The 13,190-nt window shown below is 50.3% G+C and overlaps 1 protein-coding gene across 7 annotated transcripts in view; it reads right to left on the reverse strand.

Moving 5' to 3' along the window:
- Positions 1 to 298: 298 nt before the first annotated feature.
- Positions 299 to 13,190, reverse strand: part of BOC (BOC cell adhesion associated, oncogene regulated) — an 87,530-nt gene continuing 74,638 nt past the window's right edge. For 3 of the 7 annotated variants that reach the window (XM_054044012.1, XM_054044020.1, XM_054044029.1), the window contains exons 9-19: positions 12,799 to 12,967; positions 11,561 to 11,671; positions 9,994 to 10,200; positions 9,332 to 9,513; positions 7,783 to 7,888; positions 7,315 to 7,437; positions 5,552 to 5,773; positions 4,942 to 5,165; positions 4,168 to 4,241; positions 2,734 to 2,927; positions 299 to 1,041 (exon numbers count right to left, since the gene is read on the reverse strand). In XM_054044012.1, coding sequence (XP_053899987.1) covers positions 857 to 1,041; positions 2,734 to 2,927; positions 4,168 to 4,241; positions 4,942 to 5,165; positions 5,552 to 5,773; positions 7,315 to 7,437; positions 7,783 to 7,888; positions 9,332 to 9,513; positions 9,994 to 10,200; positions 11,561 to 11,671; positions 12,799 to 12,967 — 1,797 coding nt within the window. In that variant the 3' untranslated portion in view covers positions 299 to 856. The remainder of the gene's footprint in view (positions 1,042 to 2,733; positions 2,928 to 4,167; positions 4,242 to 4,941; positions 5,166 to 5,551; positions 5,774 to 7,314; positions 7,438 to 7,782; positions 7,889 to 9,331; positions 9,514 to 9,993; positions 10,201 to 11,560; positions 11,672 to 12,798; positions 12,968 to 13,190) is intronic. The other 4 variants (XM_054044058.1, XM_054044037.1, XM_054044047.1 and 1 more) reach the window with 4 other exon arrangements.

Consider the following 13,190-nt stretch of genomic DNA (forward strand, 5'->3'; position numbering starts at 1 on the left):
GATAGGGGGAGTTCCACCTCCATCTTTGTGAACAGAGCTGCACAGAAAAAATGTTTTTTTCTTCTTTTCTGGCCCCTCGCCAGCTAGTTCAAAGGTCCGACTTTGTACCCCCATGGGCATTGTCTGGACTTCACCTGGAGCCGGACTGGGCCTCACCTCGTCTGTTGACTCCTGGAGTTAGAGGAACCAGCTGGGGGCTCTGTGTAAAGCAGTAACTCATGGAAAACATCCCCCCATCCCTGCTCCTGCCAGGGAAGGAGACTGGGCTCAGCATAGGAGTATTCAGCGTACAGCAGACCACAGAGAAGACAAAAGCCTTTATTTTAGCTGTTCAAGCAGGGGTTTGTCTTTGCAGATACGCTACTACAGACGGCGTGTATGTATGTGAAGGGTTGTTAATGCCAATATGTATTGTACATGATTTCAATCCATGCTGAGGGACATGTCGCCAGGAGATCCCTTCTAGCTGGGAGAGGAAAAGGGACCCTCCTTTCCACACTCTCATCTTTCATGTGGTCCCTGCTGCAAACAAATACTTTAGACCAGTCTCCTCTTCGCAGCTGTGCTTGGCCCAACGTCCTACGATGTCTCTTGTGCTTGTGCCGAGCAGAAGGCTGTCGTTCCCGGGCTGTGTTCTGATAAACAGCCCGATGCCATCGCTGGCAGATGCCCCAGTTTCTTGTCTCCTCCTGTCACCTTGCACAGGCTCCCCTCTGTCTCAATAGCATTATAAAAGGCACATGTACATCTATTTACAAGTGCATAAATATATAAATAGGGATGTTATACAAAAATAAATACCCAGTCTCTCTCTCTCTCTTTAGAATAATAGTCTTTTGCAAAGGCAGCTTTGTCCCTAACTGGTAGGAGGAGGAGTCTCAAAGGGCATGTGCCGTGGAGGGCTGCTGCTCAGATGCCTCATTGGGTCCTGCCCCAAACAGGTGATGGCTGGGTTCTGGGGACACCGTTCTCCTCTGAGCTGGCAGCAATCTAGCCTCTCTACTTCTTCAACTGGCACCAGGCCAAGGCAGCAAGGGGTACCTGAGAAGGGAGGGGAGCAAGAACCAATTATAACCAAAGGAAACAAAGCTTTGACTAGTGCATGAATGTGCCAGGTAGAACTGCTACCTCCAAACCACCTTCTAACAACGGATCCTGTTGGCAAAGAGAAAGTGATGTGGTGCTTGGTTCTCAACATGGCTGCTATGCGGGTAGCTGTGTCCTACAGAGACATGGCAGCAGGTACCAAAGTAACAGTGTCCTAGGACACTGACTGACCTGTTTTCCCCCACCAAGAAGAATTGTTTTCGTGGATCAGGCCCCTGCGGAATGGATCATTCTAACCTTTCATGAACTGTGAACTTAAGTGTGGCTTCCCATGCACTTGTTTGACTGACAGCCTGGAAAGCGCAAGCACTGGAAGGGTTAAGGTACTGCAGCAGCTGAGTACATGTCTCAGGTACATCTCCAGCCAGGTTAGGTACCTGCCATGGTGCAGACCAGTTAGTTCCCTGGGTGTAAGGCCTCAGAGCAATGAGAATCAGCGGGTGCTAGGAACCCCTCTTCCGCCAAATAAATGCCCCATCCTCCAATATACTGGGCCAGTTTTGTGGTCTCCACCTGCTATTCTGGCCCCCTCACATTGCTGTGTGATCCTGGAAATTACAGGCCAGTAATCCTAACTTCAGTACTAGGCAAATTGGTTGAAACTATAGTAAAGAACAGAGTTATCAGACACACAGATGAACACAATTTGTTGGGGAAAGAGTCAACACAGCTCATCAATTTGCCTCACCAATCTACTAGAATTCTCTGAGAGGGTCAACAAACATGTGGCCGAGGGTGATCCAGTTGTTACAGTGTACTTAGATTTTCAGAAAGCCTTTGACAGGGTCCCTCACGAAACGCTTTTAAGCAAAGTAAGTTGTCATGGGATAAGAGGGAAGGTCCTCTCATGGACCAGTTAAAAGATAGGAAACAAAGGGTAGGAATAAATGGTCAGTTTTCAGAATGGCGAGCGGTAAATAGTGATGCCTCCCAGGAGTCTGTATTGGGACTAGTGCTGTTCAACATATTCATAAATTATCTGGAAAAAGGGGTAACCAGTGAGGTGACAAAATTTGCAGATGATACAAAATTATTCAAGATAGTTAAGTCCAAAGTAGACTTGCAAAGAGTTGCAAATGGATCTCACAAAATTGGGTCACCCAATGAAAATAATAGGCATCAAGTTAAAACACAAACAAAAGGGGGTACTTCTTCACACAATGCACAGTCAACCTGTGGAACTTGTTGCCAGGGGATATTGAGAAGGTCAAAACCATAAATGGGTTAAAAAAAGAAGAATTAGATAAGTTTGTGAAGGTTATGTCCATCAATGGGTGTCCCTAAGCTTCTGGCTGCCAGAAGCCGGGAGTGGATGACAGGATGGATGACTCGATAATTGCCCTGTTCTGTTCCTTCCCTCCGAAGCACCTGGCATTGGCCATTGTCATAAGGCATGGTACTGAGCTAGATGGACCACTGACCTGACTCACTATGGCCATTCTTATGCCCTTTGTGATATTCAAATACTGCTCTAGCACAACAGTGCTGAACATTAAAAATGACAGCTTGCCTTCAGCCCTGCCCTGCAAGAGCCTTGGAAAAGTCTTCCCAGACTGATACTTTCCTTTCAAGATCAACCTAAACACATATAGCAGCAGCAAGCACTGAGCTCTCATGTTCACTGACCTCTGTGGAACGTGAGATCTCGCAGGGCTTCCAGGCTGGGGCCTCCCATCTTGCATCCTGTCACTGGGTGATGTAGGCCAACAAGTTGTTCCTGAAGATGACAGCAGTCATCTTGTGCCTGGAGCAGCTGGTTGGTGGAGTCATCTGGGAGGCTATAGAGGAAGGAACTGTCTTCTGGTCTAGCATCAGAGAGCCTGATAGAAAGACAGATTAGAGATGGGTACAGACAGTACCAACCCTTAATACTCCTTCCCAGAAGTCTGCTAGAGGGACATGGTGATTGTTGTATTCCAGCCAACTGAAGGAGCTACGAGAGGATTCCCTTTGGGTGAACAACGGACCTGTATTGGATATCACCTTCCATGGTGCTGCGTTCCAATACAATATCAGCTTCATGCAATAACAAAGTGAGTACTCCCAAATGGGGGGGAAATGTGTGTGTGTGTTGGGGAGCGGTAATTGAGATGCTGATGGAACATCAGGAAGACTAGGCATAGATACAAACCCTTATCTGATAAACCAACATCTGGCTAAAGACACAACACAAAACAGAGTGAGCTCAAGGGCTGGCAGGCTCCACGTCTGGTTTCAGATACGTTAAGTGCAGCCTGTCCTTCTACTTCAGGGCGTGTTTCGGGGGGGGGGGGGAGTTAATTAGAGCTGGATGGAAAAACTGAATTTCCCTCCCACAAAAAAATTCAAAGTTTTGAAAAATATTTAATCACAAATTGAGACAAAAAAGAATTCTAATGCAAAATTGACATTTTCCAGAAACAAGGGGAAATTTTTGATTTTTGCAAACATGGAATTTTCCATCAGAAAATCATTCCCAACCAGCTCTAGCTTTAATGTAAAACCTGGAGTCTTCAAAGCTGCTCTGGTCACAGCCTGGTCAACAAGGGTATAGAGAGGAGATGGCAGGAGCAGGGAGTGTCACGGATGATAGAAACCATGATCTGAAATCTGAGCAGTGAACCGCATTGCTACAGCAAGCCTAGAACTGGACCAAAGGCATCTTTTGAGGGATTTCATCAACATGGTGGATGTGAGCATTAATCCTGTTAACCTGTCTGAGTCTCCATCCCCATTCGGGACACAAAAGAGGGGGAGAAATGGATCTTGGCCATCTCTAAAATGAGGCCCGGCCAACTCCACCCTGACATTCTAGGAGGGATGAGATAGAATTCAGAGAGAGAAAAAATGTAGCCTGGAAAAAATCCTAGGCAGTGAGATGTTTTAGGGTATGGACTAATCTCCCAAGGGAAGGGTTGGGGGAGAAGGGTGGGACTTTAAAACTAGACTGGAGAATAGGCTGTGGCAACGATCCTGCATGTCAGAGAAGTTGACCTAACTAGCTCTTTTCCATTGCTAAGTTCCATGTCTGCGTATCCTGTCTGCACAACCCTCATCAGAGTCCCATGACCCCGAGCTTACCGGGAGGTTGGATAGTGTTCTTGGACAGTCCCATTTTGCAGCACCCTCCCCTGCAGTAAGGTGTTGGTCTCATCCTGTGGTTGAAAGGAGAAAGAAGAAAAGGAGCATCTTAGAAGAGCAAGAATCCAAGCAAGATTTAAGAGGTTCTGGACTCCAGAACTAGCGCAATGGAGGCGGCCAGTGATGAACATGCCTCCCGACGGGAGAGGGCAGAATTGTTGCTGCGAACTGGACTGAGCACCAACAAACTCATTTCACACTGGCCATGGAACCATCAGATGATAACGACATTTCCGTAATAGAACTGGTGGGCTGGGTTCTCCTATGTCTTAGCCCCTGTACAATCCCAGCGTGCCCTGCCAAGGTTTGAGCCAGGAGCTCTTATTGATAGGAAGTCAGGATCTCTTGCTAACTTCTCCAGCCGGCCTCTCAAGGGGCCCCTCTGTCTAATCACTGGAGCTAAGAAGATCTTCCCTATACCCCTTCTGCCCATGACTCAGGATCCATGGCACAGGGGCCTAGTGTTTCCATCCAAAGTTAACTAGAACTGGACTTCCCTTCCCAACCTGCCCATGTTGCCTCCTTTAACTGGGCACTGTGCCTGGCAAGCTGCTCCCTCCACCTGACCCCAGCTCTGGAGAGGGAGTGACTGGAGACCGGAATCTCAGAGCAAGTTCTAACCCAAGTAGCCAATGAGTCAGACCGGGCTTGACTGAAACACCCCCCTCATTCAGCCCCCAACATGCTGGTTGTTAACAAAGGGGGAGAAGGTACCTGGTGAACTTCATCCGGACTATAGTCTCGGGACTTTGTGCTTGGGTAGCCTGTCCCACCTGAGGGGCAGCCGCCGTTCAGTACACCATTGGCATAGGGCTGCCCGTTGGCACAGGGCTGCCCGTTGGCTCGAGGAGTGGGGACCCCTCGCAGGGGCACCATGGTGTACTGGCAGGAGGACACCAGCAGCCCCGTTCCAGAGAAGCCCAGGTCGATGGTTTGTTCTGAAGAGGGAGAAGAAGGAGGCAGCTTAGAGAGAAGACGAAACACCGCTGGTTGTTTGCAAGGATCCTGCGGGCACACTGGGCTGTACCACATGCTAACATGCCTGCCAGGTGGAACAATGATCCAACGCCCCCACTGAAGGGGGGACTCTGCCTGATGGAGACAGGAGAGGGGAAAAGGTCCCTTCTGTCTTCCTTTCCAAAACTCAGGACTCTTTATTGGCTTGACAAACTGGACAAGGGAGAAAGCTTGGGCCTCTGTCTGCATAAGCTTTCACTGGGACTTTGCTCCCCAATATAGCCAGGATCTTCCCACCCAACTATTCTAACTGGGACACCAGCCCCTAACAAACACCCTCCCTCCTCTTCAGAGTGAAGCCACTTACTCTGCTTGGACCAGGCTCTCCACAGACAGAAGGGGATGAAGGCCACAATGATGAGGACGATAGAGCCCAGCACTACCCCTACAATCAGGTAGGGCAGATCACTGGAGCGGGCCACCATGGCACCAGTTCCCAGCCCGCTGTGCCCACCACTGAGCGGTGGATGCTGCTGCGGGGGCACCGTTGAGGGTGGAAGGCGCCCAGGCAGCCCAAGAGACTTCCGAGCTGCAACAGGAAGACAGGGAGTTAGAAGCGGACATGTCACTCAAGACAACAGGCAGTTAAAGGGGGCTGCATACACAGTGTATGGTTCACAGAACCCCCGGCTCTCTAGGTCCATCTGGCTTGGTGGGTAGAGCCCTTCCTTACTGATCGTTATAATAATCATATTTCATGGAAATGTAGCCGCCGCTGGGATAGAACAGGGCAGTAATTTCCTATCACCCCAAAACACTACCCAGCAGCTCAGGACAGGAAGTGAAGCGGATTTCTGTGTCCAGTAAGAGCTGCAGGGGAATTTTAAGGGAGGCAGAGATAATTATCACTCTCCTGCTCTACAGAGGGGTCCTATGGGGCTTGGTCCTTGGTCTCCTTCTCCTCTCCCACTACACCCTTTCCCTCAGCAACATCATCCGCTTACATTGCTTCAACTGCAAAGTGTGCAGGTGAGTCACATATCTACCTTTCCACTCCTGAGCTGCTTCCCTCCATCCAATCCTGCCTCTTTTGACAATTCCTCCTGGATGTCTCACCAGCAACTCAAAGCTAACATAGCCAACAGTTAAGCTGGACTTTCTCCCTGAACCCTCTCCACTCCCCATGTTCTGTGTCACTCACAACATCACCAGCCTCCCTGCACTCGGCTCCACAATCGGGGCGTTATCTTTGGCTCCTCCCCTCTCACATCCAAGTTGTGTTCAAATCCTGCCATTTTCTGCACACCAACCATTCAAAAGGCCAGCCCTTTTCCTCTAACCTGACAGCAAAATCTCTTCCAGGCCTTGATCATCTCCTGGCTTCATCACTGCAGCCTCTTCCCTGGCACCCACATTGCCCCTTCCTATCCCCTCCAAAACGAGCCCACTAAATTGTTTCCTCAGACACTGTACACAAGAGTCACCTCTTGGACTGTCTCCATTGGCCCTGCCTTCTCCACTGCACCCGGGTACAAGCCACTTGTCCTCATGTTGCACACCCTACACAACTCCTCTGTTTGGCCAGATTTCCTCTCACCGTGTGCCAGCCCCACCATTGACACCAGCCTGGCTGCCTGACTGATCAGCTTTCTCAAAAGGGTCTCTGTGCATGCTGCCCCTCTCGCTACTCTGCTCTCTTCAGCCTCTATCCTCCCCTCAGTGAAAATCCTCCTGAAAGCTGCAGGCATCCTCCACAGGGCCCATGCCAAGCGAGTTAGTTTGCTCTGACAGGAAGCCGTGCTGTTATTCTCCTGACCGCTTCCTAGCGCCCCTACACCCCTGCTTGTTTGTTTCATTCACCTCTTACATCTCATCTTTAACCCAGACTAGGGGTGGGGACTGTCTCTTCCCAGCATGTGTGTACAGAGCCCAGCCCAATGGGGCTGTACCCCACCAAGCTGTGCACAGACCTAATACCAGTGCGACGGCATCACTGCAAACAGTGCCCTTCCTCACCTCCCTCATCTCTAATCCAGACTGTTGGCTCCTCTGGGCCAGGCCCCGAATCACTCCCCTGCGTTTGGAAAGGAGAAAGGGGTGGCTGCCGACCCGCCCAGAGGAGCCGGATACCTTTGGTTTCACAGATCATCACGTTGCTGAACTCGCTCTCGCCGCCCTCGTTGAAGCACTGCATCTTGATGTCGTAGGAGGTCTCTGGCTGCAGGTGGCTGATGGAGTGCCAGTACCGGTCCCCTGAGGGGTGGGGGAATGAACACACGGCTCCTTTAGCTCCCTGCCCTGGCACTCAGGCCAAGCCTCACTGCCTTTGCCCAAAGGCCACTGGCAAATGCGGACTCACTAATCCTGTCTCTGCACCCCAGCGAGGGCAAGGGGTGTGCTGGAGACAGGCTTCCCATTGCCACCTTGCCTTGTCATGTTGGAAAAGCCTCAGCAGGGCTGTGCCTGGACAAATGTGGCCCCTAGGCATCACTATAGCCAGGTGCCCCCCCACAGCCACTCCTTCTTTCCAACAGATGTTCTCAATGGAGAAACCATCCAGCACGCGGCAGCTGGAGCCAGTCGCACTGTGCCTCTTACCTTCCACCACGTCCTTCTTGTAGTCACTGTCGTTGTCGCTGTCGGTGGGGCGGTAGTAGATGTAAAAGCCATGGATGGGGGTGTTGTTGTTACTGGCTGGGATGTACTGCAGAGATGAGGGGGAGGGCAACATTTAGAGGTGTCCATGCTGATCAAACCGCCTCTCCCCAGGGATGTTCCCCTCTCCCCATGCTGCCCTTGGATAGGGGCTTCTTTAAGAGACCTAAGGGAGCTCACTATCATTTCCCAACCTCCTGCCCTTCCGTGGGGACCCGGGTAACAGCTGGAATGCCATCAGATTTGCCATGAACAGCAGGCCCACCCCCCTGGTCCCAACAGTGATGCGCCTGGCCATGCATGAGATCTGATGACCTTTGTTTTTACTCTACTAAGGCTCAGGTGTCCTGTACAAGCTGCATTGTGTAATGATCCAGTTGTCACATGCCACATACTGGAGAGAAAGACAGACAGACTAACCTCTCCCCCTCACCCCACTGGCTGACAGCACAGCCACTAGCCATCAGCTGCTTCTGGCTTCCCCCAAGATATTTCAGGTGAGACCTCACCTTCCTTGCCCTCCCCGAGCCCCCTTCAGATATCATCTCAATGTTTAAAGGAAAAGCAGCCAACAGTGGAAACTCTGCCATGAAGCCCCCATGGGGATTTGTGGCCAGAAGATGCGGGCTGGGAAGCGGGTAAAGCATCTCTGGCTCACCCTGGTCTAGTGGAAGCCCTTAGATCTGTGCAGGTAGGAAAGGAGGATGCCATCCTCGGCCCTTGTTAATTCATGTGTATCGATTAATAAATAGTTTCAGAGTAACAGCCGTGTTAGTCTGTATCCGCAAAAAGAAGAACAGGAGTACTTGTGGCACCTTAGAGACTAACAAATTTATTAGAGCATAAGCTTTCGTGGACTACAGCCCACTTCCGAAGAAGTGGGCTGTAGTCCACGAAAGCTTATGCTCTAATAAATTTGTTAGTCTCTAAGGTGCCACAAGTACTCCTGTTCTTCTTTTTGATTAATAAATAACGGCCCTTTCAACAGCATCCATGAGCCTGAAGGATCCCACCCAAAATTGTAGAGGCTGTTTAGCAGCACCCAGAAACACCACCCAACAGATGAGCACAGGAAGTGAAGATGAACAGTGTATCCCATTGAAACTGCAGGGAAATTTAAGGAGTCACTAATTAATCAAACAGGAATTAGGCTAGGGCAGCAAGCTTACCAACCCCACTTTCGTGAATCTTTGTTCAGCAAAATGGTCAGGTCACAGCCCCAGCATCACATCCCCCAGAAGACCGCATGTCCAGCAGCACATCCCCCAGCACCATGCGGGTCACTGAGTCAGTACTGACACTGAGGAAGGAGAGCACTTCAATGCATCACCAGCAGCACTTCCTAGATGATTGGAGTTTCCCCACCCAAAGTACTGAGGAAGCCTAGCCTGCTGTAGCTGGTGAGATCTGATAGCCACCAGAGATGTTATCTTCTAAGCCACTCAACCAGTGCCCATCCCTCCCTCCTGCAGACACGGATTCCCTCCCTCACCATCCATTTCAGCATGATGGTGGTCTCATTGATGGCATCAGTGAAGGTGATGTAAGGCCCGGTGACGGGGCGCTCGTATACTCGGTTACTGTATCCCGACACAACATACGGCTTAGATGCGGCGCTGGGGTCGCTCTCCCCCAGTATGTTCAGCGCCCGGACACGGAACTTATAGGAAGTGCCTAGATGGAAGGAATGGGTTGGAAACAACGGCATTAAGAGAGGATTGGTGCCTCCTGCAAGCCCAATAGCCAGCATGGCACCTAAAAGAGGAAAGCTGTGTGTGTGTGTGTCTCTCTCTCTCTCTCTCTCTGTTAGCTCAGTCCCACCCCACCCTACTGGATGGCACAGAGAGATGTTGCAAAGAAGGGGCTCCCAGCCCTTGACATCAAAGAAACTAATGGCCTGAGTTCAATTGTGTCCCAGACCAAGGCTACTTTTTCTCCCCGGGAGGCTGTCTGGATGGTCCACAGGCTACAGCTGTGAAATTCCACCACCCTGACAGGAAACAGCTGGGAGAAGAACCACCCCTCCTCCAGCTCACTGAAGATGCTCAAACGCCACAGCATTGAGCATGGCATAATAGAAGGGAACCACCACATAGAAGCAGGACTATTTGTCACGTCCCCCAGAAAGACAGCGGGGAGGAGCACATCTCCTACCTTTCTCCAGGCCTGTGATTTCCACTGAGAGCCGAGAGGGGGGGATGTCGCTGGTGGCCAGCACCCAGTCTCCTAACTTCTTCAGTTTCTTGTACTCCACTCGGAAAGACTGGATGGGGAACCCTCCATTCCCGCGGGGGATCCAGGTCACATAGACAGATGTCTCCGATGCTGTGGAGATGGTAGGGCGGTCTGGTGCCTCGGGAGCTGTGAGGAGCAGGGTAGAACATGAAACACCTCTCTCTCTGCCTCTCCTTCTCTAAAGCAAATTTAGGGTGGATCAGAGGTACCAGTTTGATTGACCCCCTCGCTCTCCCTCATCCTTGTACCTCCCACACAATCCCTCCCACTCCTCTTTACTGCCCCTGCTGCTCCCTGAAAACTCAGTGAGTTCCTTCTACCTTCTTTTTGCAACTTCCTCATGTCCCACTCCACCACTTCCAGCAAAACCCCTGCTGAGAGGGGCCCAGCTGGCTCTGAGCACGCTCAACCTGGGGACTCCCCTCTTTCATGTCAGGAAAGAGCACCTTTCAGCCAATGGCTCCCACCCAGGAGAAGGACCATCTCAGCCTCAAGCAAATGTGTGCAGGCCAGACGGGGCAGGGGTCTTGTACACGCGTGTGTCTGGAGAGGGAAAAGGGCTGTGTGTTGGGGAGAAGGGTGTCTGCATGTGGCAGGATCGAGGTAGAGAAGAGAGTTTGATTGATGGGGTATGCAGAGGCAGTGAATGATAAGAAAGATGGTAGAGACTGATACCGCAGCTGAGAGAAAGAGAGGAGGAGAGAGTGAAATGAGACAACAGAGAAACATGGAAAAATTATACATGGGGAAAAAAGTTTGAGGGAAAACCATCAAAATAGTGGGAGGAAAAGATATGCAGGACATGGAAAGAGAACAGGAGTGAAGGAAGGGGAATGAGAAGGAAGAATGAATACAAAGGGGAAACAGACAATTAAGAGAGAACTTCATAGGAAGGGTAATGGCCCCAGTAAACAATACCCACGTCAAACATGGGGTGGGACATGACGAACAGGACAAGCTGGGCTGGATTCATACTGACGTTCCCCATCTGCAACGAAATGCCAAGGCCTGGCCCTGCACAAAACCATCCCTAGAGTTAACATTAAACATCCCCCTGCTAGCAGGCTCAGTTGAGAGGCCAAGAACCTCACGGGCTACAAAGCCAGGACTCCCCGCTCGTCCTTGGAAGGGGTCCCTCCAGAGCAGCATGGGGTGTGGGAAATGTATATGGTCCCTTTGCCATGTTGCAATGGTTCTGTGGCTTGCAGTCTCCCTGGCTGGGAATACTGCACCCTTCACCAGCATGAAATTCAGTTAAAGAGCAGGGTAGATGTCTGATGGTCTCCTTGGGGATGGGGAAAGGGAGCAAGTGTGCTGTTCTGCAGGTGACACAAATGCTCTGTGCTCCACTCGTCATGAGCAAAAAAGCCCCAATAAACTAAGCTTAATGTTACCCAGGGACTGACTCTGATCCCGACACAGCCTGGCCTCGGATCCCCACAACGCACACGGCATTCCGCCCCTCCCCACTCAGGCAGGGCCTTACGGGAGAGGCGGCTGTTGTCCAGATGGCTGCTGCTCTGAGTGCTAGTGCCTGGGTCGTCCCTTTGGATCTGCTGCTCTTTACTGGCGACAATGTCGGGTTTTGGTCGTCGGCCTGGCCAAGGGAGAAAGGACGTCACAGAAGATGAGGCGCGATGGACAGTTATCTACTGGTGTTTATTTCCCATTGGAAATTCGCAGCCACTACATGGGAATAGTAGCACTTTGCACTTACAGAACCCGAGGATTTCACAGCATTGATAAGGCCCAACTTGCATTGCAGAATGATTGTCAGATAATCGCGGCTGAGTTGCAGGCACGGCATGGAAAATCGCGGCAAAGTGACAATGGACCGTTATTAATTGCGGTAACTTGGAAAAGCTAGAAAAGACCTATTTGTTTAAGATAAATTTGCTGGAACAACATATTATGTTATGCCTGCTAATTTTTTTTTTTTTTTTTTTTAAATAACTAGACATTTTACTGCAACTATATTACAGACATTAATGTGTGTGGCTGAGAGCCCAAGTTCCAGCCGCTATCAGCTCGAATAAATGGGATTCTACTGTACTAACGGGGAAACAAGTGTGTGTTGCAAAGCTCAAAAATGTATGCAAAATTATGGACTGGGCAAAGTAAGCTAATTACAATCAAAATTGCAGTGGAAGCCTAATATTGTGGGACCCGCAATTTCCGCAATATCGCAAATGAAGTAGGGCCTTCCGCAATGATGAACAAGCTCTAGGCTCCGATGTGTTGTGAAGATCAAGTGACTCTTTATAAATGTTCAGCTACATTTTTTGCCATTTAAAAACATTTCTAAATTCTTCCCAGAAAAATCCAGCACCATTTCCCCCACTAGCTGAACCTGAGAAGTTGATAACCATTGGTAGAGAGACCTCTACTTGGGCCACAGAGAGGGGAAACTGACTTGGCTAAGGTCACCCAGCCAGTGATTGGCGGCAGCAGGAATGGAACCCAGGAATCCTAATTCCCTCCATCCAGTGCTATCAGCACACTGCCTACCACCCTGCTCATTTCCTCCTGTAATGGGCGATGACTCTCAACATGGTGGCAGCTGCCTTTCCTCCTAACAGGCACTGAACCAAAACACAGCATGTGGCTAAAAGTCATCTGCAGGGTACAAGGTAGAGAGGCTAACTCCAGAACAGTGCCTGCTATCAAGGGCTGGGAGATGGGACCTCAGAGAGTTGAACCAAAACATCTAGGGAAAGATTTGACCTTTACCAGTCCTGAAGGTCACCATGGCCGTCTGTCCCTCCCCTGCACAGTTATAAGCTGCCATCTCCACCTCATACAAACTCCCAGGATCCAGTCTGCTCAGGGTCAGGCGGTGCTGAGTCGCAGGGATGTCCCTGACCGTCCAGTTGGCTGAAGAGTTCATAATCTGCTGAAGAACAAGTTACGAGCACAGGGATCACTGGCCTGGAAAGGGGGGCTGGCTTTGCTTTACTTTTAGGCTGAACTTGAACTTTTGCCGAAAACTTGAAATGAAGCCTGGAAATTTTGAAAAAGTTTTTCTCACTTGTCTCTCCCAGCCTTGTTGGCTTTCTGCAAAGGAGTGCGATTTTCCAGCCCAATTTTGCAAAGCTCAGCGGTCAGATATGTCTAGG

The sequence above is a fragment of the Malaclemys terrapin genome, chromosome 1, assembly GCF_027887155.1.
Source record: "Malaclemys terrapin pileata isolate rMalTer1 chromosome 1, rMalTer1.hap1, whole genome shotgun sequence".
NCBI classification, from domain to species: Eukaryota; Metazoa; Chordata; order Testudines; family Emydidae; genus Malaclemys; species Malaclemys terrapin.